This window comes from Artemia sp. Qi Xiang Cuo, chromosome 19 (genome assembly GCF_049724085.1).
Source record: "Artemia sp. Qi Xiang Cuo chromosome 19, ASM4972408v1, whole genome shotgun sequence".
Taxonomy (NCBI): domain Eukaryota; kingdom Metazoa; phylum Arthropoda; class Branchiopoda; order Anostraca; family Artemiidae; genus Artemia; species Artemia sp. Qi Xiang Cuo.
The window spans coordinates 21,224,584-21,249,265 of NC_142812.1; the positions used below are offsets into that span (position 1 = coordinate 21,224,584).

At 34.2% G+C, this 24,682-nt stretch overlaps 1 protein-coding gene across 3 annotated transcripts in view; it reads right to left on the reverse strand.

The window, feature by feature from the left end:
• The window catches only part of Rs1 (Dead-box helicase Rs1), a 74,596-nt gene that overhangs the window by 35,889 nt on the left and 14,025 nt on the right, over window positions 1-24,682 (reverse strand). For all 3 annotated transcript variants that reach the window (XM_089104967.1, XM_089104969.1, XM_089104968.1), the window contains exons 2-7: window positions 15,594-15,710; window positions 12,657-12,854; window positions 10,639-10,708; window positions 9,362-9,522; window positions 4,838-5,016; window positions 1,151-1,274 (exon numbers count right to left, since the gene is read on the reverse strand). In XM_089104967.1, coding sequence (XP_088961093.1) covers window positions 1,151-1,274; window positions 4,838-5,016; window positions 9,362-9,522; window positions 10,639-10,708; window positions 12,657-12,854; window positions 15,594-15,683 — 822 coding nt within the window. In that variant the 5' untranslated portion in view covers window positions 15,684-15,710. The remainder of the gene's footprint in view (window positions 1-1,150; window positions 1,275-4,837; window positions 5,017-9,361; window positions 9,523-10,638; window positions 10,709-12,656; window positions 12,855-15,593; window positions 15,711-24,682) is intronic.

A 24,682-nucleotide genomic window follows, 5' to 3' on the forward strand; every position in this document is an offset into this window, starting at 1 on the left:
AGTTATACCAAATGTCAACATGTCAGGATTTAAAAATGTCAAATAAATCAAAGATTTCTGCTATCAAGGACTGATCGTTTGTACAAGATCAAATTTTCCTTCATACATATCTCAACATAAAAATCTAGATTTCATAATTATTTGTATGAATAAGATATAGTAAAATAGCATATTTCGGATAATAAAAAAAAAACTCATAACAAATAAAACCGAAGGAAAGGGACTGGACGAATCGAGGGATCGCTTAGTTCAAGGAAAAGGCCGTAAAAAAGGCTTCCAAAAAATATCAAGTAATACATTTGGAATATTGGCAGCTAATTTCTGAGATAAAAATAACTAAATGCACACAAACAAGAGATATTTTTTTTAATAAATATGTTTAAAAATTCCTTTATTTAACATATCAACTGTTTACGGGACGAAAGTTCTTCTATATCTTTCAGTCTAAAATTTTACTGGGGTAAAAAGGGGCATTTTTTGTAGCTGAACGAGGGAGGTGACGACGGAGGGGGAAAACTAGGGAAAACTACCTGGGATTAGTAGGATTGTAGTTGCGTCTTTAGGGCTGAGTTCGCATTTTTTTTTTTTTTTTTTTTTTTTTTTTTTTTTTTTTTTTTTTTCTTAAAATATGTATTGACTCCATAAACAAAGAATAGATAAAACTTAAACAGAGGGTGCATTACTGACATTGATATTAATGCTGTGAATATTTCATATTAGTATATAATGGCAATGTGAGGGTGCTTTCATAGAGCATTAACTTAATATAAACTTAGCAAATTGACTTCCAAAAAGACAGCATTCGATAGTCTTGTAATTTTTGTGGCATTAATTCTTATTTGAGAGGGGGGAGGGGGTGGGGGCTATGTTCTTACGAGAAAAGTTTAAGGGTTATTCAGGTGATTGGATACGAGAATCTTAAAAAAGGACAGTTAATCAACTTTACTTATGAACTATGAATTCTGACGAGTTAGCTAATCATCATTTTTAGGTGAATTTGAAAATTTGGCTGTTTGAGGGAAACATACGCAAGTTCTTTCTAGTTTGGCCATAAACAACTGTGTAGTCTTCCAATAACTAACAAAACAATTTAAATGAAAGCATGTCTATAAATCTAAATATAAACGATTCGTAAGAGCTTTCTGCTTACCTGAGCTTTCAAATCTAAACCTCCAACAGAGAGCGCAACATCTATATCCGTAAACTGAGATAACTGCTTTGCAACTTGGTAAACTTGAACACCAAGTTCTCTCGTTGGAATTAATATTAATACCCTGAAAAAAAAAATCACTTTGAATACAGATTCTGGTAGTTACATAGAAAAGCTACCCAAAATCTCAAGAGTTGAACTAGAGCTCTTCGTCAGGTTTAATGCGTGATGGATGAGAGCAATACGGAATCAAAAAATACATTCGTTTAAGAAATCCAGCGCGAAGAGACACGGTTCGCGTGGATGGATGACTTCCATCCTACTCTCATCCGCGTGAAAACGAAGCCCCATCGCGCAAAAAGTGCAGTAGTACAGTAGCAATGTTACTTGGCAGTTTTCAAATTTGTTGGCAGATTTTTTTTTTTTTGAAAATATCAGTTTTAAATATAAAATACTTTTTGCTCAAAGAAAAGCCGTCAAAACACAAGTTGGGCTCGCGTGGATGGATGACTTCCATCCTACTCTCATCCGCGTGAAAACGAAGCCCCATCGCGCAAAAAGTGCAGTAGTATAGTAGCAATGTAACTTGGCAGTTTTCAAATTTGTTGGCAGATTTTTTTTTTGTTGTTGTTGAAAATATCAGTTTTACATATAAAATACTTTTTGCTCAAAGAAAAGCCGTCAAAACACAAGTTGGGCTGCTAAGTGTTGGCAGCTTTTGGAATTGTGTCAAATTCTCCTGCTGACAGCTTTGGAACTTTTTCCAAACCTGACGAGGCCCTAATGCTTCTTCTTCTTGGGATTATTACGGAGATGCTTTCCTATAAGACGTCCTAATGCTTATCCACATATTCAAATTTCTAATTACTTTAAAGTCATGCACCAGAGACATTTATTTGCGACTGATTACCGGCAAGATTTTTAAACTTAAGATAAAGTGATCACATATTGAAATATTACTTAACGCGAACTCCTTGCTTGAAAGCATGGGTTACCGAGAAAACCTACAAGTAGGCTCATACAATACTAACCTGAGGGTTTCTATTTTATCTTAATCAAGAGTAGGTAATTAGGGTCAGGAAACTCTTGGGGACCTATCACCTTAAGTAGTTTGTGCTGTGAAAAACTTCACACCTTGCAATCGAGAAGGCGTCCATAGGCGTACATCAAAAGCTTTCCCGTCTAGGTCTGAAGTAGCTTTAAGGGGCCGTTTGTTTTTAATTCAATTTTAATAACAAACTCTAAGTCAGAACGAAGAAAATTTAAGACGGACAGAAAGTCGTCAGAGGCTTTCTACAGATATCAAGTGTCTAACATTTGCCATGCTGAAGTGTTAAGCAGATTTTGAAGTCTGAGGATTTCATTGAATTTAAAAATAAATCCAAGCAACCATTTTTTTTTTTTTTTCAATTACCTTATCTCTTCCTCTTTGTAATCTCGACTTACTTTCTTTCCTTTTAAATTAGCAAAAAAAAGTACTTCGGCAAATATTTATTTTTTTATTTGTATTATTATGCAGAGTAACAATGCTTAATCATGCATCCTATGCTTAGCTTAACTATGCTTAACTATGCTTAGTCATGCTGTCAGCCTTCAATATAAAAATCCTATTATTTGTTATTGCTCAAAAAAATTATTTGGTTCATCTGTTTAGCAATGCACCGAGACTACATTTCTTAGAGCCTTCTTCGCACTGAAAGAGGTTTCAAACAAGGAAAAAAATCACATTTTATCAGTTTTCCTCTATGTTAAAGTAAGGAAAAAGGCGAGGGGAAAAGGGAAACAGAGTTTTGAAAAAACGAACGAGAAAAAAAAGAGAAAAAGCAAACATTATTTTTTTTTTGAAAAACAATTACGTACTAGAAGATGAAAACGCTGACAAAATGTTGGGTGCGGAAACAACTTTTATTAAATTAACGAACAAGCTAATAATAACCAACAAATATTCATTACGAAGAAGATAGAATTCCAGCAGTATTCTAGATTACAAAAAAATCTGCTACGAATATTACAGTCCTCTTAACTTTATTATTTTTCTGTTAATTGTCTATACAAACGGTAAATCCCTTCCTCAATATTTCTATTGCCTCAGAATAATATACTACTTACTAATCAAACTAATCTTACTCAATTTTCAATCAAATTTTCTTACTAATTTGCAATTAATTTACTTACTAATGTACTAATTTACCAATCTTACAAATTTTCTTACTAATGATGCTCTTGCTAATCAAATTTTCCGTAATCATTTGATTAGTTTATTCTCACCTTTCATAGTCAGTAATGAAATTCTGGTGAGTTCAAATGATAAACAGAAACTTAAAAGTGATGAATGTGAAATTGATGAATGTCAAAATTAAAATGTAAAATTGATGAGCATCCTTCGATGAAATATCATTAGCGGAATAAAACGAGTGAGAAACGGTTGCCTGAAAGTGTATTATTTTTTTTTTATCTTATACTTAATACTTATACTTTTTTTTATCTTATACTTAAAAGTGATGAATGTGAAATTGGTGAATGTCAAAATTAAAATGTAAAATTGATGAGCATCCTTCGATGAAATATCATTAGCAGAATAAAACGAGTGAGAAACGGTTGCCTAAAAGTGTATTATTTTTATTTTTTTTTATCTTTCATGAAAATCATTTATATTATTATAAGTTAAATCGTATAAAAAAAATTGAGACAGCAGAGAATCGGGCTTTTTAGTGAAGTTGATTTTCAATTTTCACAGTAGTAAAAAACCGATATTTTTATTTCATTTGAACAGAAGTCATAAACAAAACAGATTCTTAACCAAATTACAATTACAATTACAAATTACAAGTAATCATTAATAAATAGGAAACCATTATTAAGTTTCCTTCAATTCTAACTATTTCACCTATCATCTCCTTGTCCATGTTTTCCCTCAATCCTTCCCCCGTTTTTACTCATCAAGTTATCTTTTTTATTTGAATTTCCCGCCAAGACTGTAAACTGCAGATCAAATAGTGATCACAAAAACTTTTACAACGTTCAATGTTTTTTTACTAATCAAACAATTGGACTATGACTTTACTAATAAGAAACTAATAAACAACGAGTTTTACTATTGAGCCTAATTACGGTGCATAATATTTTTTACTAATAAAACAAAGAAGTCTCAGCTGAAATAAACCAGGGAAATTCTTGCCGATTCCTTTAGCTTTGTTCTATCCATGGGCGACCATCGGGGATGGGGTGGGGGAAATTCCTCCCTATATTTTTCGCTCTTACCCTCAGATTAAAAAAAAACACTCTTTTTTTGAATTTCCACAAAAAAAAAACTTTGTGCCATTTTCATTGAAAAAAAATCTAATAACAACAAAATAGCACCCCCCCCCCCCGATTTTGAAAAGTAGCGTATATGTTGCTACTTACATTTTCACGAATTGGCGTCCCTGGTTCAGTGAGCATAAAAAGAAAAATTCAAACAAAATGAATTTAAAGTAAAAAAAAAACTGTTATAAAGCTCACTGAAAACCATACTAAGGAGTTTTACCCGAACCTATTATTAAAACCCTTGTCGACTTTCTAACTCACTATCTGTCATAATAATAGTCATAATAACTGTCACTGTTAATAACTGTCATAAAGTAGGTCTATATCGCAATAAATTAAATTATAGCAATTATTGCGATTAGCAGTATAAACCCTACAAACCTTGTGGCAGTCTCTTGTCTGGGTCTGTAAAAAAGTCTCTCCAGCACAGGGAGCATGAATGCGGCAGTTTTACCAGTTCCTGTTGCAGCACAACCACATATGTCACGACCTTGAAGCGCAACTGGCACCGTGGCCGCTTGAATTGGAGTCGGGTGGGCATAGTTCATAGTGCCAATGGCCTAAAAGAAAAAAACTAATAGAATTCTGAATTCTGAAAAACTAGCGCTTTACTGAAAAAAACAAAACTAACGCAATGAAACACGAATAGAAACAGGAAAATCCTTAAGTGGACTGTAGAAAACAAAAGAATACTTCATTAAGTTCTCAATAATCTTTTACCAGTTATGAAATCAATAAATTTTACGAAACGATTTCAACTCTCTAAAACACTCGAGAAAGCTTAGTTTCCAGTAAAGCAATGCAGTATCTACAATTTTGCCTTAATTTGAGCTAAAAATCGATTTGAAATCAACAGAAGAAAGCAAACTGCACTTTTAAATAAAACTGTAAATAATAGGTAAAATCTTAAAATAGTCATAAATAGAATAATAAAACTATACAGATAATCAAAACAGAATATTGTTGTAAACATGATCATACATTGTGCATAGAACGCTTAACTAGCAGAATTTGCCCTGGGAAATGTTAATGGACAGGAAGAACTTTATTCCCCATTATTTTGATTTTGTTGCACCCAAAACCACAAATCATAATTAACATTATTAACATAATTTGCTCAGAAATTAACTTCATATGAGCGGTTTCAAATATAGTCTACAAAACACCAACACAAATCTCATCTTCTTGAAGTCCTACATGAACTTCCTCCCACTCCCCTTTTCCCTCTTAGATCTCGACTCCCCGGAGAAGCGGCTGGAGAAAACTGAAACCAGTTTACTCCAGGCCACAGCGTTATTCTCGAAGCTTTGTGCCAAGTTTTGTTCGTTTTTTCAATATTTTTTACCTGTGCGTTTTGACAAATGTGATCATAACTTTTGCACGCGTTGACACTTGTGATGACTGTATTTTAATGTCTTTATTATTTTTATTTCACAACTAATTGATTCACTAAAAGATACCAAGTTTGGGCCATGCCTATGATAGTGTTTCTTGTCTACTATAATTGATTTATTCAATTTACGAGTTTTTAATACTTTACTGCGAAGTCCTTCACTGACTTTAAACTTAATACTGTCAAAGGGATACTCACAATTATGGACTATTAAAATACTTCTCTATTCGACATAATACTCATTGGATCATAGTCAATTATATTATGCTTGAGCTACGCCGTAGTCACACAAATTAATAAAAAAACAAGATTTATGAATGACATTATTTTTTCTTTATTTTAACGCTAGATAAGTGAAAAATTGAAACAGCAAAAAATGATTTGAAAAGTTTATATAAAGGCCTACACTAATTTTTTTCCCATGCATTGTATTAATACAATGTCTTTTATTTATTTATTTTTTTTTATTTTTTTTTTTTTGCCAGATTCATCATTAAGATAGGAAAATTGCTTTTCCAAGATTGCATTTTTTTTAATAAAAAAAAATCTTAACTCTGATTTTAATTCTACCTTAAATCTTAACTCTGACTTTTCAGTCACAAATTTTATCCTTGAAATTTAATCATTCTTTAATTTGAGACGTTACGGACGGGATAAATTTACTAGAGCTGCTATCCTGCGTAATTTTCATTTTCGTGATAAGTCTGCTATAATATGGCCCTGGAATTATTGCCATCACTAAAAAATTGAACAGTTATAATACTACAAACATGGTGAGACTACAATTATGATCACACAAGGCAGCTCGAAGCATTCCCTTTGGGGATAACTTTATATTTATTTTCCTAATTGCCAGTCATTAAAGAATCAAAAAAGAAATTTTCACTAAAACATAAAATCCACATGAGAAGACAGGGCTAGTGACATCTACTATTATTCATGCTTAATTAAAGAAAGACGCGCTTTAGCAGCGTTCAGTACTACACAACTAGGCAAAGAGCCAGTCGAACGACAGGCATAAAAAAGAAAAAACAGTAGCATTAATGATTTGTGACAACCGGAAAAAACGACTATGTATCTCCTTCGCTCAAATTTCTGAGTCCCCTTAACGCCCCCTCCCACCACCACCAAAAAAAGTTTTTTTTTAAGTTCCAGAATCATGAGGCAGAAAATGGCACACCTACCAAACTGAGTATAAGATTCGTCACCTTTGGATGGAACCAACAGAGTTTATGCAATCTCTAGAATGATATATAGTAGATTGCCCTGAAAAAAAAAAAAAAAAAAAAAAAAAAAAAAAAAAAAAAAAAAAACTCCTCTGTTGGAACCCGAAGACCAAATAACACTGATCTCCGAGGAAAGTATTACCCTTTCTTCATTGTTACGTTATTGTTATCAAACTGGCTAATAGAGGGTAAGTGTGACAGATACTTAGGAATTACGCGAAGTAAGAGTTTATCTAAAATTTGATTTGAGTTTAAACCTTTTTTTGGGCAGTCATGAAACATTTAGGATCTTCAGTTGTTTATATAGGCCTTGACGAAATTGTGAAGCTCCAGAAATTTCCAACAAAACAAATCCTTGACGTTGCATAAACATTCTACAAATTCTGATCTCCTGGGGAAATCAAGGATCGCAGCTTTAAGAGGTATAATTTCTACATGAGCGGGTGAGTGGAATTTTCCCTGGGGAGGGAGGTCAAAACACAGAAAAAAACCGATTTGGCAACTGTTTTTTTTTCCAGTGGGCATCAAAGTAATCTCAGAAGAAAATCCTCCTATCCTCCTTCCTTTGTGGTCAGGTATGCCGAGAATGATTGTAAAGAAGAAGCTAAATTAGGCGCCGAAACCTGTATAGGCAATGAGTTTTCCTCTGAGGAGCCCTGATATGTGGTGATTACGTGGGGAATATTAAATTTTGTAGACTTGAGATGCTATGGCTTGGTTTTGGGACAATGATTTACACCTATTAATGCTGAATTTGCACAATTTTGGACTTGATTTTTGGACTATTGGGTTGCATGTACTGTTTTGTCCTAGGTGATTGGATGGATGATTAAGGTCTAGACTTTGTTCAAGTGATCATTTATCTCAGTTACTAAATTAGGAAGACAGTTTTTTTTTCTTTTTTTTCCAAGTAGAATTTGAATAAAAAAAAAAGATGACTAGAATTAGCTTTGGAAAGAAAATGAAAAGAGAAAAGAAAGAGATAATGAGAGAAAGTAATCTCACAAAAAAGAGTTAGCCCACTTAATTTTGCTTAGCACCACTGCAATAATTGAATTTCTTTATTATCGTTAATTATTTTACATTATCAAAAATAGTAGACAAAAAATATTTTCAATATTATTGTCTTTATCTTTAAAACATCAACTGGAATGTGAATCCGTCGAATGGACTATAGCCTATTAATTTTGTAAAAATCTACATCAATAATTTGAATACAATAAGACATATGATGAAACTCTATAAATGGTTCTTTATATGAAAGAAAAACAGGGTACTACAATTTAAGAAAGAAACTAATTATCTACCGCATATTTTTGCAAATAACTATTTTTGCAAATAGATAATCCAGAAAAGAACTGAACCAAGAACCAAACGAACCAAGTCTCAAAATTTAAAGCGGGGGAATTCAGAATGACAGTACATTCCCTAATTCTAAGGCCTCAATTGCCTGGTACAGGGGCGTAAATTTGAAACTGTAGGGGAGAGGGACAATATGTTTTTTTTTTTTGTTAATTTAGAAGAGCAAGGTGATTTTTATTGTTTTTTCGTTTTTTTCCAATGAAAAAAAATTAAATACTTATCCATGAAAATATAAAAAAAATTCTCTAAAACTACTTGGGGTGAATATTCTGGAAGGGGCAATTACACCCCCCTCCTCCCTCTTTACGCCATTCTGATGGAAAAATTTCTGAATGTATATTTAATAATGACAACAATTATTTACTTTTACCCTCTTTCATTACATTATAAAAATCCACTAGAGGAATATGAAAATAGAAAGAAAGAAGAAAAAAAGAAGAAAGAAGAAACAAGCAAGAAAAAAGAAAACGCAAGAAAAAAAGAAAATATTTCAAAATGCAAGACAAATTTTTTTTTGTTTCCATAATTTTTCGTCTGGCATTAAACATAGTTACCAAACAGAACCAAACAGAACACCAAATATTTGTATTATATGCATTTTTGTGATTGGTTCATTCTTCATTATTCTGGTTTCCAAAGTTGATTTAGGCTAAAGGTTTACCAATAGCAAGGATCAAGTCCAACAAACCAAGCAAATCGATGATATTGCAATTTCAAATGTGTTGTTAAAAGAATTTACGCTTGTATTTAAACTCTTATGGATATCTCACAGGTCGAAAATACTGTATTTGACTTACAACAACGTATTTCAAAATATATACTGTCTAAATAACTTAAGAGAAAATTTGAATTCTGAAAGATTTTCAGAGTATATCAAAGGTAGTCCTAACTGTAGTATGGATGTTGCAACACCTAAAAACTTACCTTCATAAGAGGTCGGGAGAGGCTCATTTGCTCAAAGGTCAAATTTAGATCAAAAAAAGCGTTTTCTTCATCAAAGAAACCTTCATCACCCAACTCTTCGTCTTCATTTGGGGTTTTCTTTTTTGCTCTTTTCAGGATGCTTTCTTTCGTCCTTATTACATCTATAAATATAAATAAAAATCTGAAGAGTAGGATTCTCTTATCTGGTCACCAGTACACAATATTCAATACAGGTAGCAGGGACGAAATCGATATTAGAAATGAAATAGCAGACTACATTATGGACATCTATGGATTCATATGAAACTAAGAGAGAAAGGAAAATAATAAAAGAAAAAAAAAAATAAAAAAAGGTGAGAAAACGGGGATTTTGTCAGCCAGTGGCAAAACATGAAGACGAAGAACAAGCAAATATTTCGACAAGGACGTCCCACAAATAGTCCTCAGTGCTAAAGAAAAGAAAACAAAGAAAAGAAAAAACAGAAAAAAAAAACTAAAATCTAACCTTTCGAAGTTTAACTGACAACGACAGAACAGACACATAATTCGTAACTTTTTATGCAAGATAAGCCATTGGCTCAGTTGATTTTACTTCAAAATTGAAGAGTTTTGTACAGGAAAGAGTTGGTACTAAATGTTTTATGCCATCAAAAGTAGAGGCGGTGAAACTTGGAATAAGATGCTCCATTGTTGGCAGATTCTACTAGACAAAAATATTTTGCAGTATCATAACTCTACGGTAGTACCGACGGTAGAACATATTAACTGTGACAACAAGAGGCCTTACCAAGAAATAACCGCCAAGAACAAAAAAAAAAAAAAATACAAGAACCGCCGTCGGGTCATGCGTCAGTATGCTTAAGTTTCCCTAACGGGGTCACCACTTCAAAATGGCCTCCCTCTTGAAATCGTCAAAACACTGACGAAAGGCAAACTAAATTAATTGTTATTACACATTTTTCAGTAAACAGCACAAGACTGGGCATGCAATTAGGTATACGGTATACTCGGTATACAGTTAGGTAGACCCCTATCCAGCTTCAAAAATGATCTCACCCTGGATACAAAAGTCCATATTTTGCTGTATACACTACACTCGAGCTATTTTGCGTCAGAAAAAAACGGACTACTTGTTCCCAGGTAAAGTTAAAATTACAGACTTTCAGAAGACCGAGGCTTAAGACTTGAGCCCTTTCTATTATAGTAGCCCTAGAACCAAGTATAAACACCTTCGGCATTTTTTATATTAACACCTACGCATAAAGATCTTATTTTACCTTTTTTAAGATCCTCATTTTCATCATCTTCATAGTCTTTCTCGCCTGAAGCAGTGCTTTCTCTTGCAGTCTATAAGGTATTAAAGAGAAATTAAAAATGAAATGGAATGGAATATACCATACGCTGTTAAGGAAACCATCCTCCTTTTAAAACTCTAAAGTTGATCAATTATTTTCAAGCTTAATTCACTCTACAATGACACAAGTATAAATTAAGTGTTGAAGGAAAGAAATTGTCATAAAATGCCACCAAAGCTTTAAAAATACATAAAAGGTTCAAGGACACATTTGAAGAAATTTCCATAGCCATCCAACAATACAACCCTCTATTATTCCCCAAGAAATAACTTTGGAACATTTTTTAGGGGGGGGGGCAAACCGTACATAGATGGATTTGAATGTCACTGTTTTTCAATGGGTAAGAAAATTCAAAATATCTCTGATTAAAAAATACTTTGTCTAAAGATATGGAATACTCTGTCATTACTATTTGCTCTATTTTACTTAACTTGTCAAAGTAAAATATGGGAAATTACTGCGTGAAATAAAACATATTTTAGCTTATAGATCCCCAAAATTTTCGTTCGGCAAAAAAAAAATATCAAAATAATTAAGAAAACTAAGAGAGCCAGGGTGATTTTCAGCCAGTTGAATAAACAAAGCAAAAAAAAGAGGTCGGGAGTCGGGAGGTTGGGAAGGACCTCCATGAAGCCTCATTGCTCAAACGCAGAAATAAACAAAACTCTGATAGTTGGTTTTCTAAGGGAACAAAAGGAACAAAATGGTAGTCACTACCCAACCGATGTCAGGGTAAATATTTGAGCCCGTTCCTAAATATAGTCGTTTAGTAGAATTCATTATAAATCTTCAAAGTGAGAGGATTCATAATGTAGTAATGAGAGACAAGGCCAAAACTAGGCAGGATCTTGGAACATACAATTTTAATGGTTAAATAACCCTAACTCCATCCCGACTTGACAAATTCAATTTTCTCTCTTCTGTTTGTTTTAGTCTTTAATGAGCAATGCAAAAGCAAAATTGATTAACTCTCCTTTTAAAGGGGCCTCTTTAGTACTCAGTGTCTAAGTCATGGCCCTCGCTGGCTCTTGACTGGCCCTGAGATTGTTTCTCACAGAAATTTAAACTCGCAGGAATCATAAAGAAATTTGTCCTAACAAGAAATAATATTTAAAAGTGACAAATTAATTGAATTGATAGACAACCACTAGGAGCGTCTTTTGTGTCTAATTATTAAATAATTAGTCAATTAGTCACTTGTGGAGTAACACAAGGAAAAAAGAGAAAATGAAATGCACTACAAATAAAATAATACAAATTAAATAATACGTTCCACGTAACATCTTTTTATGCTTTTATTTTAGCTTTTAGTTTTTTTTGCCTTTAATTAGTCGGATTACAAAGAAATAGATATAGTGATACTGATTTCATCCGATAGTGATATTTAGTGATTTATTTCGATTTCAATAGATTCCATTCGAATAAATTCATGCGGTTTAATACTTGAATTTGGATATTTTAAATAAAAATAAATTCATATTATAATGAAGAAATTTATTTGCAAGGTAATTTTTTCTTTGATTTCAATTTTTCAAAGGAGGAACTCCTAGTTCCCCCTTAAGTTGCATGATTTCATCAAATAAAGAAGGGAAAAGTAACCGCAGAAATTTTAAACCGAAATACTTTTTTAAATGTAGTACTTTATATTTTAGTAGCTGCTTACCAAAATTTTAAAAATACTTAATAATTAGACATTGCCAAACAAATGTGACTTAAAACGAGGGGTCGCTGAACCCTAAATTGGGCGTTTGAAAAATCAGAATATCCCTGCTCAAACACAATATACGCAATATTAATTCCTCTAATGATTCAAAACATTATATTATATTTTATATTACATAATGTATTATATTCAAAAGCAACTTATCTAATTGGTCGCTCTTTTCAGCTGTTTCTTTCAAAAATTAATCGATTACAAGGTAAAAATTAAGCAGTCTTACCTCGTTTCCCAACTTTTTCTCACTTCGGATTTTTGCAATAGCATCTCCAGTCCTAGTTGAAACGTTTCGCTTAATGTATTTACTAATGTCGTTCCACGGGTCAGCATTGTATTCTGAAACAGAGTCAACAAACTTGAAGTCATCATCAAAGTCTTTATGCTTTTTCAATGACTTTACCTTTTTCTTCTTAGGTTGTAACTAGAAATGAAATCCTCAATTTAGTTATAAAAAAAAAAACAATAAATATAGCCTTTTTTTCTCATTAAAAATCCTAAAATCACAACCTAAAATCAAAGTCCTGCTAACTGCTAAATTCCAGTTTCCTTTTATGAAGCATAATGGCTCTTTACTACAGACCAAGCAATGTTGTTGCCTCTGACACTGCTGTGCAGAGCTAACATCAATACAGATTAAGTGTACTTGGTTAATCAAAATAATATATATGTAATGTCTCGCGAACAAATTGGAGGGGGGGGGGGTGGAGTTGAAAGTTTCGGGCACTGCTATGGGAGGGAGGAGGGGGTGGGATCACACAAAAGGACTTCGAAGTGTGATTTGGGGGAAGGGGTTAAAAATTATTTTATTTCCGATTCACCAAAACGTTTTCACATCATAAGCTCATTTTAGGAACTATAATCTATGCACGATTAAGTACCAATGTAAAACTAAATATACTAAAACACTAAAAATCAAAACACTAAAACAACACTAAAATACTAACACAACACAAACACTAAAACTAATAAACCAAAAGCAGTATATGTTGCCATGTTACCAGAATGGCATGTATGGATTATCTTAGGAATCGCTGGAGTATCAAGTTGAGACTTCCAGAGTTTTGGGGGGTCGAGTGGACCTCAGTGGACTGAGTGGAGAGGGCAAGAGGGGCTAAAAAAGTTTCCCCCAATTTATCTAAAGGTTTTGCCTTAAACGTTTCATAACCCATAATCGATTCATGATTAAGTAGCAAAGTAAATCAGAAGACACTTCATACTACCAGGTGGTCAACAGGAAACGGCTTTCAGGATCAAGTTGAAATTTTCAGGGAGTATTGGGGGGAGGTGAACATCGAATCTTGACTAGAGCGAGGAGTCAGAGGGAAGGACCCAAAGATTCTGGTCTTGAATCTGTTTAAGACTTTGGCACTTTAAGTCCCTATGGGCACTTCATCCAAAATTTAAATTGCAACCCAACAAAACTGAAAAAATAGTAAATAGAACATTTTCAGTTGAAAGACGAACAGAAATCCATTTGAAAAACAAAGTTTTTAAACCAAAAATAAAGAGTATTATTAAAACTAAGATGAGCAGAAATAAAATCCCAAAACAGTTCAAACTTAAAAGTAACAGAAATTACTATGAATAAATAAACAAAACCCAAAAGGAACAACACATAAACAGAATAATAACATAAAAAATGCTATAGATGAATAAATAATTTTAAAACAAACAGATATTAAAATGAATAGTAAAGTCAAATTTATACAAATAGAAACTACCATAAACAAGAGCGGAGCTACCTCCCTCCTAAATCTTTTGGAGACCAGACGGTCAGTTGTGTTTTACTGAGAACAAAATACATTTCATAGTTTCTCTTTAACATATAATTACAATGTTGAAAAAAAAATTGCTGAGATTTCCTCAATATAATTTACAAAACCATTCTAATTTCGTTAATTCTTTCCTGCGTCCTTGATAATTAGGACAGTATTCTTTTTTGTTGTTCTTGTTGTTTTGTTGATAAACAAGAACCAGAAATGACACTCATGCAATTCACAGGGTTTGAGAGAGAGGGGGTGAGAAGCACCACCATTCTTATTTGTAAACTTTGATTAACCTTGTGGTATTATCTTTTTGTTGTGTTGTTGTTACTCTTATGACAGATAAAAAAAATACACTGCTTGGAATACAAATTGTTTTCATTAAAGAAAAAATCACACTCATCTTTAGAAGATTGGGGGGGGAATAGCCCCATCATTGTTTGTGGCCAGAGCTGTGGGGTCAGAGTTTGTTTTTTTTTTTTTTTCTGAATGGAGTTGGAGTTGGTAAATTGACAATTTCTGAAGTTAGAGTCAGTTATAATTATAAAATCTAGTAATGAAGCTTTAAAAAATTGCTGTGGAGTTGAAGTTGTGGAGTCTGAGCTGGTATACTGAAAATGTTTGGAGTCGGAGTTGGTTATAACCTATAACCGACTCCGCTGCCCTGTTTATGGCAATGTTTCTTTGTTTTAAGTTTGACTTAATTATTCATTTTAATATCTGATCATTTTAAGGTTTATCTATTCATCTATAGCAGTATCTGTGGAAAACAGAGTTTACATGCCAGATTGTGCTGGAGCCTCACATGCAGTCACTGACCAAAAAATAAATAAATAAAATAAAAGAAAGCAGAAGAAAGCCCAATCCAGGAAGTTCAATGAAACTCATTAAATTTTAAGAACAAATAAATATTGCAGTCGTTGATTCACAGTTTTTTATGGGGGTGGCAGGCACCCTCCCAACATTGGTCACGAGGAAGGGATATTTTTTGCATTTTCAACCTCCCTATTCTCCTTCAGAAGGGGATTGCAAATGTATATACTTCTGGATCAGTGGCACTAATTCACAAAAATGTATGGGGGGATGCAAAGATTTTTTTTTTTTTAATGAAGACACAAAAAGAAATTATTCTTCGAAATCTAGGGGGAGGGGATTATATTCTTCTATTTTTTAATAATAATATTGAAAAAGTATTTATCAAGATCTACGGGCAATTACCCCCTCCCCCTCCCCCGTCCCTCCTGATTGGTACCTCTTACTGAAATCATAACCATCTGATGCAGATAAAATACACTCTTTCAATACCAGTAACCTGGAAATGTGTTTTTCTTTCCTTTTTTTCTTTTTACTAAGAGAAGTTCCATAAAATGTGGAAGATATGAAGAAACAAAAAATACCTCTTCATCAGAATGAGAATCTTCATTGGCAGCTTCTTCATCACTAGACAGGGTTGGAATTAGAAATGGGTCTTTTACTGGTAAAGGCATCACAATGACTTACAAAAACAAAATGTTCTGAAATTAAAATATACAAGTGTAAAACATATGTCGCTAGATGTTTACTTCATAGGATTACAAGAAAATAAAAAACTGTCCAATATTGGCAACAAGGAAATGAGTGCTTCCTTGTGTACTGTACTTTGGGGATGAGGAATATAGGGGAATTAGAGATGGGAAATTAGAGGTAATATAGGGGCAATTAGACAGGGACAATACAATAAATTTTGTATTTTATAAACAAGTATCACAAGCAAAGAATGCCAAGTTGTTTTTTTGTCATTAAAAAAAAAATTATCGTAAATAAAAAAATGCCATGCAATCTCATCAGTATAATGACAACACTATAATGCGTACTCAATTGTCAAAAGGTAAAAAATAAACATTGTACATAATATAAAACTAGAAAATGGGGCATAAATATGAAGTGAAATAATACAATAGAAACAAGAAGTGTTAAAAGCATACACAAAATTACAGAGGAACTCAAGGGGGTTAGTAGGCCAATAATTTAGTATGGTACTAACGGTTCTAGGCGTTTACCCCCCACCCCCGGAAGATATCTCTCGAGAAAATACCCCCCCCCCCGGAAACTACCCCCCTGGAAAATAAGGCTTTCCAAATTTAAGAATTTTATTTGAGTTCTATTTTTTAATTTCCATGGGAGGAAGGAATTCTGGTACTTTTGTATTAAGCACCACTCACTCAAGTTTACAGTGTGTAAAATTCGAGAACAAGCCAGTTTTTTCATTAGTTTCATCATTACTTTAGAATTACATTTGGGCTATAGATTTGCACAATAGGAGGGGGGAGGGTAGAGTATAGCGGATCTGCATTCAAAAGTGTTTTGTACAATTATTCTGCATATTAAGATTAGATAGATAAATAAATGTATTTTAAAGCCATATATACAGCCATGAACACAGTAAAATAACATAAATGAATATAGTGAATGGAGGGTGTTTAACCCCCCGGAAAATACCCCAACGCGGAAAATATCCCCCCCCAACCCAACGGAAAGTAACATCCGCGGAAAATACCCACTCCTTCGAAAATACCCTCGCGGAAAATACTCTCCCCCCTGTGGAAGATAAGGTTTCTAAATTTGAAACTTTTATTTGAGTTTGTTTTTAGTTTCGTTGAAAAGTGCTAATGAACGGGAAAAAAGAGGAATTAACACACCAGAAGTGTCTTACATACTTAGAAAAAAAAACACAAATCCATTTGTGTTGAAAAGACTTCCATATGAACTTCTGCAATTTTTGGCAGTAGCGGGTGCCAAATAATAAAAAAAAATTGAAGAAAAACAAAATATAGGCAAACAATCATCAAAATTAAACTCAAACATGTGTATTATGGAAAACTCACTCAAGTTTACGCTGTGTAAAACTCGAGAACAAAACTGGTTTCTTCGCTATTTTTTTTCAGCTTAGCGCGAGACAAGACAAAGCCAAGTGACAGAATATATTGGAAATATATAATTTGGGCTATATATTTGCATATAGGGGGGGGGGAGCAAAGTATTTAGGTAGTTTGAAGTCAGAAAACAATTCTTTCTAGGTATATGGCCACTAAAAAATTACAGAAGAATAGCATGGAATCTGGCAATTTTGTTTACTAAAAAAAAAAAAAAATCACAAAAAAAAAATAAAAAAATCCCAGTATAAAGTAAATGTAATGTTTCATTTAAGAGTTTTTTCCAAGTGTTAAATGCTTTTTTTCAATTAATGTTTTTTCAAGTATTAAGTACTATTACTAGGCTGATGTCGTGTTTCATTTAAGTGTTTTACGATGATAGTATGAAATATAACCTAAGTATGAAATATACCTAAGTATGATGAAAATAAAATACTTTAGTAACAAAATTATGGAGTCTATAACGGAGAATTGTGGAAATCAGCCCGACCCCCCACCCCCCCACCCAGAACGCATAAATAGTAAATGGTTTCTGACCTAACCAAAATACCAACTAAAATATTAAATTAAAATATAACTATATTGCAGTTTATCTCTCTCATGCTAAGTTGATTATCACCAAGTACATACTGAAATACAGAAAGAAACTAGTTCTACTCAGACCAAGAACTTGAGTGTGGTGGCTATAAGAGATAAGTACCAGGGTTTAATTTTAGTTTTCCTGAAGTCACCAGGTACTTCCCCTTTTAACAAACTGGATTCATAATCTTCAGCAATTCATCTCTAACTTTGCAACCCCCATATTTCAATATCTCATATACCATGTTATCCCAGCTGAAACCTTATTGTTTTCAATTCTTTTAATGCTGTCTATAACTCCTTCCAAATTGCTGATGAATTTTCCATTCTTTTGTACATCATTTATTCTCACCTTACTTTCTTATTATTTTCGCAAGATCTATCACTTACAAAATTCTTCTACAAACCCTTTCTCTTTTCTACCAGGGTTAAGGGGTTATTGCTTATATTCTTAGCTGCTTTTTTGACTTTCCTCCCTCAGCCATCTTTTTCCATTTCACAAATCATTTTCCTAAAAAGATTACATCCATCTTCTATATTTTGTTCTCAGTGCTTTTTATGTTTATGTTATGCTTTCTAATATTTGTCGCATTATTTCTCCTTTTTTCTCTTTTATTTGTACTCCAATACGACAGTTTTATGGGTCTTTTTGGGAAACAAATGCATCATCATCATCATTATCGAATTCTAGATTCCAGTTTCATACCCTACTGTTTTTTGAAAAATTTCTCAAAATCTAAGCCTAGAGTCTATCAATGTCACAACTACAGTACATAGAAGGTAGTTACCCTTCCTATTTTTTATTTACCCTTTCTAAGTTACCCTACCTAATTTAAATTGACTGTAGTCAGGTATATGCTGATTTTTACTTTTAAAATAAACAAAAATACACCTATATGCAATTCTGTAAACTAAGACATGGTCATGACAGTGAAAAAGTATAGCACTGTAAAATAGGACACTTCAAAAGGCTGATGAAGGTTTGTTAAATGTTTTTCAATGGAATTGTCTATTGATAGATTTAGGCCTTTACCTTAATTAATTATCCTAATTTGCACTTCAGAGTGAAATTAAGGTCCATGCTGGATCTATTCTGTTCTCTGTCAATGATGGTAATTTGGAACGTCACTGTGAAATGGGCCCAGTGATGTTGCATTAGTTGGCAGCTGAGAGGGATGGACTGTCCCACTTACATTTCCATGGCTTGTTGTTCCATTCTTTGTCAAGTCTTGACTTGCAGTGGGTGCAGTCACGGTTTTGTCTTGGAAGTTGTTCCAGTTGTTGGAAAAACGTTCGGTAAAAAATCTTTGGCACATTCTGGTCTTCACTCTTAGCTTTGCTAGCTTCTGTGAGTGTCCTCTAGTGTTGTGTTGACCTGTATGTTTTGTGAGGAGGGTGTTGTTTGGTTGACTATTATATTTGTAGGTCAGCATCATATCAAATCTGCAACGTCTGAAGACCAGCGTTGGTATTTTTCCGTGCTCTAGTCTCTTATCATATGGAATATTTTGCAGACCTGTGATGCATTTGGTGGCACATCTTTGAACTCCATAAGTTATTCTGGTGTCATGTTTGTAGGAGGGAGATGTCAGACATGTTCCAAAGTCCAAAAACAGCCTAACAATAGCCTTGTAAAGTCTCAGGAAGACAGTACAGGAGCGGCTGGTGATAGTGCGTTTCAGTAGGCCCAGACCTCAATTAGCTTTTGACACCACTTGTTGCCAATACCCGTGGAACTTCAGTTGCTAATCAAAAAGTACTACCAAGTCTAATTCTTCACAACTGGTTTGTGGCTGAATATCAGCCTGCGACTTCTGGTCATGCATGGTATACTGGTGGTGAGGATTATTATTGCCAAAAGGGAGGACACTGCATTTATTAATGTTAAACTCGAGCAGCCATTCACTTGTCCACTTCTGGATTCTCTGGAGGTCTGATTGCAGACTTTGTTGAACGTCTGGTCCAAAAAGCTTGGAGTCATCAGTATAAAGCGTGATGTAATTTATGGCTTCCTTTGTCATATCATTTATGTAAATAAGGAGGAGGGTGGGGCCTAGGACGGCGAGGGCGGATCCAGGATTTTTTTTAGGGGGGGGGGGGCAAAATAGGTTGATCCGGAAAAAAAATTAGCGGGGGGGGGGCAAAATAGGTTGATCCAATAAACTTGCGTTATGAGCAAGTTTAATTAATGTAAACTTGAGTTAATTAAGTAAATTACACTACTTTAGACTACACTAGGGGGGGGCACGCCCCCCTCGCCCCCTCGATCCGTCACTGTAGGACGGTACCCTGAGGAACTCTACTGACAACATCACATGGTTTGGAGAATACTTTATTGCTGTTATTGGTGAAAAGTTGGACCTTCTGCTCTTGGTCTGTCAGGATATTCATCACCCATTCTACTACATCATTGTGGATACCAACTGTCAATAATTTGGCCCTAAGGTGTCTGTGGGGCACCTTGTCAAACGCTTTGGTGTGGTAAAGCAAAATAATGTCAACTGGTAATCCCCTCTCCAGAAGGTCATTGATGATATTGTTGGTTTCAAGTAAGTTGGTCTCAACTGACTTTCCCAGATGGAAGCCGTGCTGGTCTGGTGACAGTATACTGCCGGAAAGAAGATGTGCTAGAATTTTGGCATTCACAATATGTTCCAGGGTTTTTGCTACAGCTGATTGGCTGATAATTCTCTGCATTTGTTTTGTCACCTTTCTTGAATATTGGTGTAATATAAGAGCTCTTCCAATCTGAAGGCACAGTCTTTGAGTTGATGGACTTCTGAAATATTTGACATAATGGAGTTGATATCTCATTAGCCAGTTCTTTTAGGAGCCTTGGGTGAATGTTATCTGGCCTTGCTGACTTATTAACATCTAGCACTCTAAGTTGCTTTGTGACAGACCCCAGAGTAATCATCATAGGTGGCATAAGGTTCAGTACACCATACGCTGGACTGTTGAGGAGATTCAGGTTCATTGGTAAACAATGATGCTATTTGCTGGTTGAGTAATTCAGCAATTTCTTGCAGGTCAGTAATTTCCATGCCATCAGATTTCTTCAGTTTCTTTATTGAACGTCTACTATGATCTTTGCTGGATACATAGTTACAGGACCTTTTGAGGTTTCTCTTGCTATCATCTGCAAGCTTGGACTCGAAGTTTGAATACAGTTGTTTAGTGAGATTCCTTGGTTTATTTTGAGCCTTTGCAAACTTTTCATAGTGATAATCTTCCCCATTTTATGGTAGTTGTTCCGGTATCGGCTTTTTTGATTTTGTTCTCTACATATCTGAGGGGTCATGTGTGGGAGTGTCTTGGGCTTTGGCAGAGTTTGGTAGATGTGTGCTTTTTCTGGAGTGTTGTAAGCTCTTCTTGGAATCTGATCCACTGTTTATCTACCTCCCCTTGAAGCAAAGACCCCCCGTCCACACCACTCAACTCTCCTTTGATTGCTGCATAGTTTGTGTAAGTCTTCTTGATATAATCATTTGTTATGTTGTGGAAGGCTAAATTGACTTTGATGACAAAACTTTGTTTGACTGACTGAATATTAAACAGTAGGCTGTATAAAAAATGTGGTTCAATAACACTTTCTAGGGCTATAATGAAAGAAAAGTCAAGATGGCTAGGCCAAATGAAAAGCATGTCATCCCAGAATGGCAAGAGATTATAAGAAGGGATTCAAAGGAAATATGAATTAAATGGAAGGGGACACTATTACTATTTAGAATTATTTATACAGTCTCACCATAACTTGGATAACAGATATGACTAGATTACTGAATGTTGAAAACTACTTTCCCCAAAATCTTAGAAAACCCTTTCAGCTTCTTTTGTTTTGTGCCAGAGATATTCAGTATTAATGAAGCTTATATTATCAGAAAGCATGATTTTTTTTTGTTTAAACAAAGCAGAATTATCTTTGATCATTTTTGTTTAGGTGGCCTTGGATGAATGTAAAGGAGCTTCTGTCTATCTTGGAAAGTAGCCTAGCTGAATCAGGGGACTGAAACTTCCAGGAATGAATCCACAGCTTTAATGATCCCCTGTAAGAGATATCAAAATACCTACCTCCGCCCTCTAAAGGGCATGGACCTTTGTGCTATAAAAGTGAAACCTTGACAAATAGATTTACTGCTCAAGGCAAGCACAGTGAAAGCATTTTGAGCCTTATACCTTTTCAGCAATCTTGACTTATAAGGTATTAAAGATATGTAAATCTATTTCTTAAATTTAGAAAAAAAACCTTAATATAGGTTAATATCCAACTGAAATGATTAGAATTGCATTTCCAAAAATGGATCCAGTAAAAAAGAGAGCAAAATTCAAAATAAAGGTAAAACATATTCTGTCAAAGTTAGGTATTCTGTCATACCTGTCATCAATGCAATCTTCTAAGCCCTAAAAGCAATGAAAGGGTAGATATAGCAGATTGACAGCACCTTCCTGAGCCATAATTTAGGACCTAGATTCACCTAACTCAACTATTTCCCAAGGTAGCAAGAAGCCTCTCAACTACAACTCTGTCAATGACAAAATTGGAACCCTGTTTCTTGTGAAATCCTATAAATATTTATTTGTAATTACCTGTTCCAACATCTGTACTACACTATTGCAAAAAAAATTACAACAAGATAAAGAAGATATGGTAAATCTTGCTAAATATTTAGTGGTTGGCCATATTTGAAGGCAATATCATCGTCTATCTAATATATTGACAGCTTGATCATCAGGTGGTGGTGAGACATTTTATGAAAGGCCTTAGCTTGATCCAGAATGAACACATTGAGTAGAAAACCCTGCTCCAGCAGATCAGTTATAGATTCAAAAGCTAGTATTAGGTTTATTTTGATAGACATGCCTTTCCTGAAGCCATGATGACCACCAAAAAAAGACCATTCTTGGTCATATGCTCTATGATTGTATCATTGACTATCCCTTCAATAAGTTTGGCCAGAACCGAGATCAGGCTAATAGATCGATAGTTCTCAGGCTGGGTTCTAGATTCTTTCTTGAATATTAGAGTAATTATGGCTGTCCACCAATCTCCAGGTAGGCTACTAGTCTGAAGAGACAGTTTGAATAGCCAACAGAGTGGCTTGGCTACTATATCTGCAAGCTCTTTAAGGAGCCTGGGATGTATACTGTCTGGGCCTTTAGCTTTGTTGGGGTCTAGTTTATTCAGCCTTTTCTTAATCTTGTCCATTGTGATGCAAATTTTTGGCATTGGGTACTCAACCACCCTTAAAAGACACATATATTATTAGAGCTATATCTGGGAACATCAGGGGGATGGGGTAGTTTGTCAGAGAAATGACCATGATACTTGGAAAGAGGACAAAATAAGGAATATAATGATGCTGCTTTTGTTTGTCTAATATGTTTCCTTTGGAAATCAACCACAAAATATTAATCAAAATTTTTGATATAGCATTGATTTCTAAACATTCTTTTCTATACATAATTAAGGAAATTGCATAACAAGTCACTTTGTATGTACAAAAGACCATAACAATTTTTAAACTGAGAAATGCCCATAGCAGCCTGTTTTTATGGGTGGCATATATAAGGCATAAGCCTATCTAGAATATTCTGTGAAATTCAATATTTTGGTTAAGTCAATCAAGTTAAATTCTTAAAACCTTGGATTCATTTATATGCTGAGCAAAGACTAGGAAAATGGAGTTCAGTGTACAGAAATGCAAAGCAATCAACATAGATTAAAAAAATTTTTAAGACACCAATACTCAATGGAGTCAGTCCATTATATGCAGTGCAATCACACTGCCTAAGTAAAGAAGAATGTTGGCAAAATGTATTTTTTTTTCCTTTAGGCCAGGGCACTTCATATCAAAAGAGTTGTCATAGAAACTTCGAAAAGGGCTCATTCGATTGGAAATTGGAGTTGCTAGTGCCCTTTTTAATAGTCAAAAGTGATTGGAAGACAGCTAACACCCCTTCCATGTGCTCCATTTCCCCAAACACATCCAATCAAAATTTCGAGATAGCCATTTTGTTCAGCATAGTTGCTGAACAAGATGGAAATTATTTTTTTGAGGAGGACACTCCCCCACAACCCTCAAGGCAAGGGTTTTAAGTTATGCCCTGGGAGCATCTAAGAACAATGTGGGCACAATGTATTATTTATTATTTTTTTCCTTTAGACCAGGGTACTTTTTATCAAAGAAGTTGTCATAGAAACCTTGAAAAGGGCTCATTCAATTGAAAACTGAAGTGGCTTGTGCCCTTTTTAATAATCAAAAGTAATTGGAGGGCAACTAACACCCCTTCCATTCCCACCATTTCCCAAAACCCATCCAATCAAAATTTTGAGACAGCCATTTTGTTCAGTGTAGTTGATTTCCAGATAGAAATTATGTTTTTGAGGAGGATACTCCCCCACAGCCCTCAGGGCAAGGGTTGTAAGTTATGCCCTGGGGGCATATAAGGCTTTTATAGACATCTTTGTTGTAGAAACTTCAAAAAAGGCTCATTTGGTTTGAAACTGAAATGGCTATTGCCCTTTTTAATAGTCAAAAGTGATTGGAAGGCAACTAACACCCCTTCCACACCCACCATTCCCCCTATAATTCTGTATATTATTCTGTATATGAAAGGGGCTGTCCCCTCCTCAATACCTTGCTCTTTATGCTAAAGTTTTTTATTGTTTTAAAAAATAAAGTTGTGACAGATGCAAGCTTTAGCATAAAGAGCAAGATATTGAAGAGGGGACAGCCCCTTTCATATACCAAATAATTTCTGTTTGTTTTAAGTTTTAATGTTGCTCCTTACTTTCAGTCAAAAAACTGCTTTTTTTTTAATTTAATTTATAGAAAGCATTGTTGTAGAAACTTCAAAAGGGCTCATTCAATTGGAAATTGAAATGGCTAGTGCCTTTTTTAATAGTCAAAAGTGATTGGAAGGCAACTAACACCCCTTCCATGCCCACCATTTCCCCAAAAACATCCAACAAAATTTTGAGATAGCCATTTTGT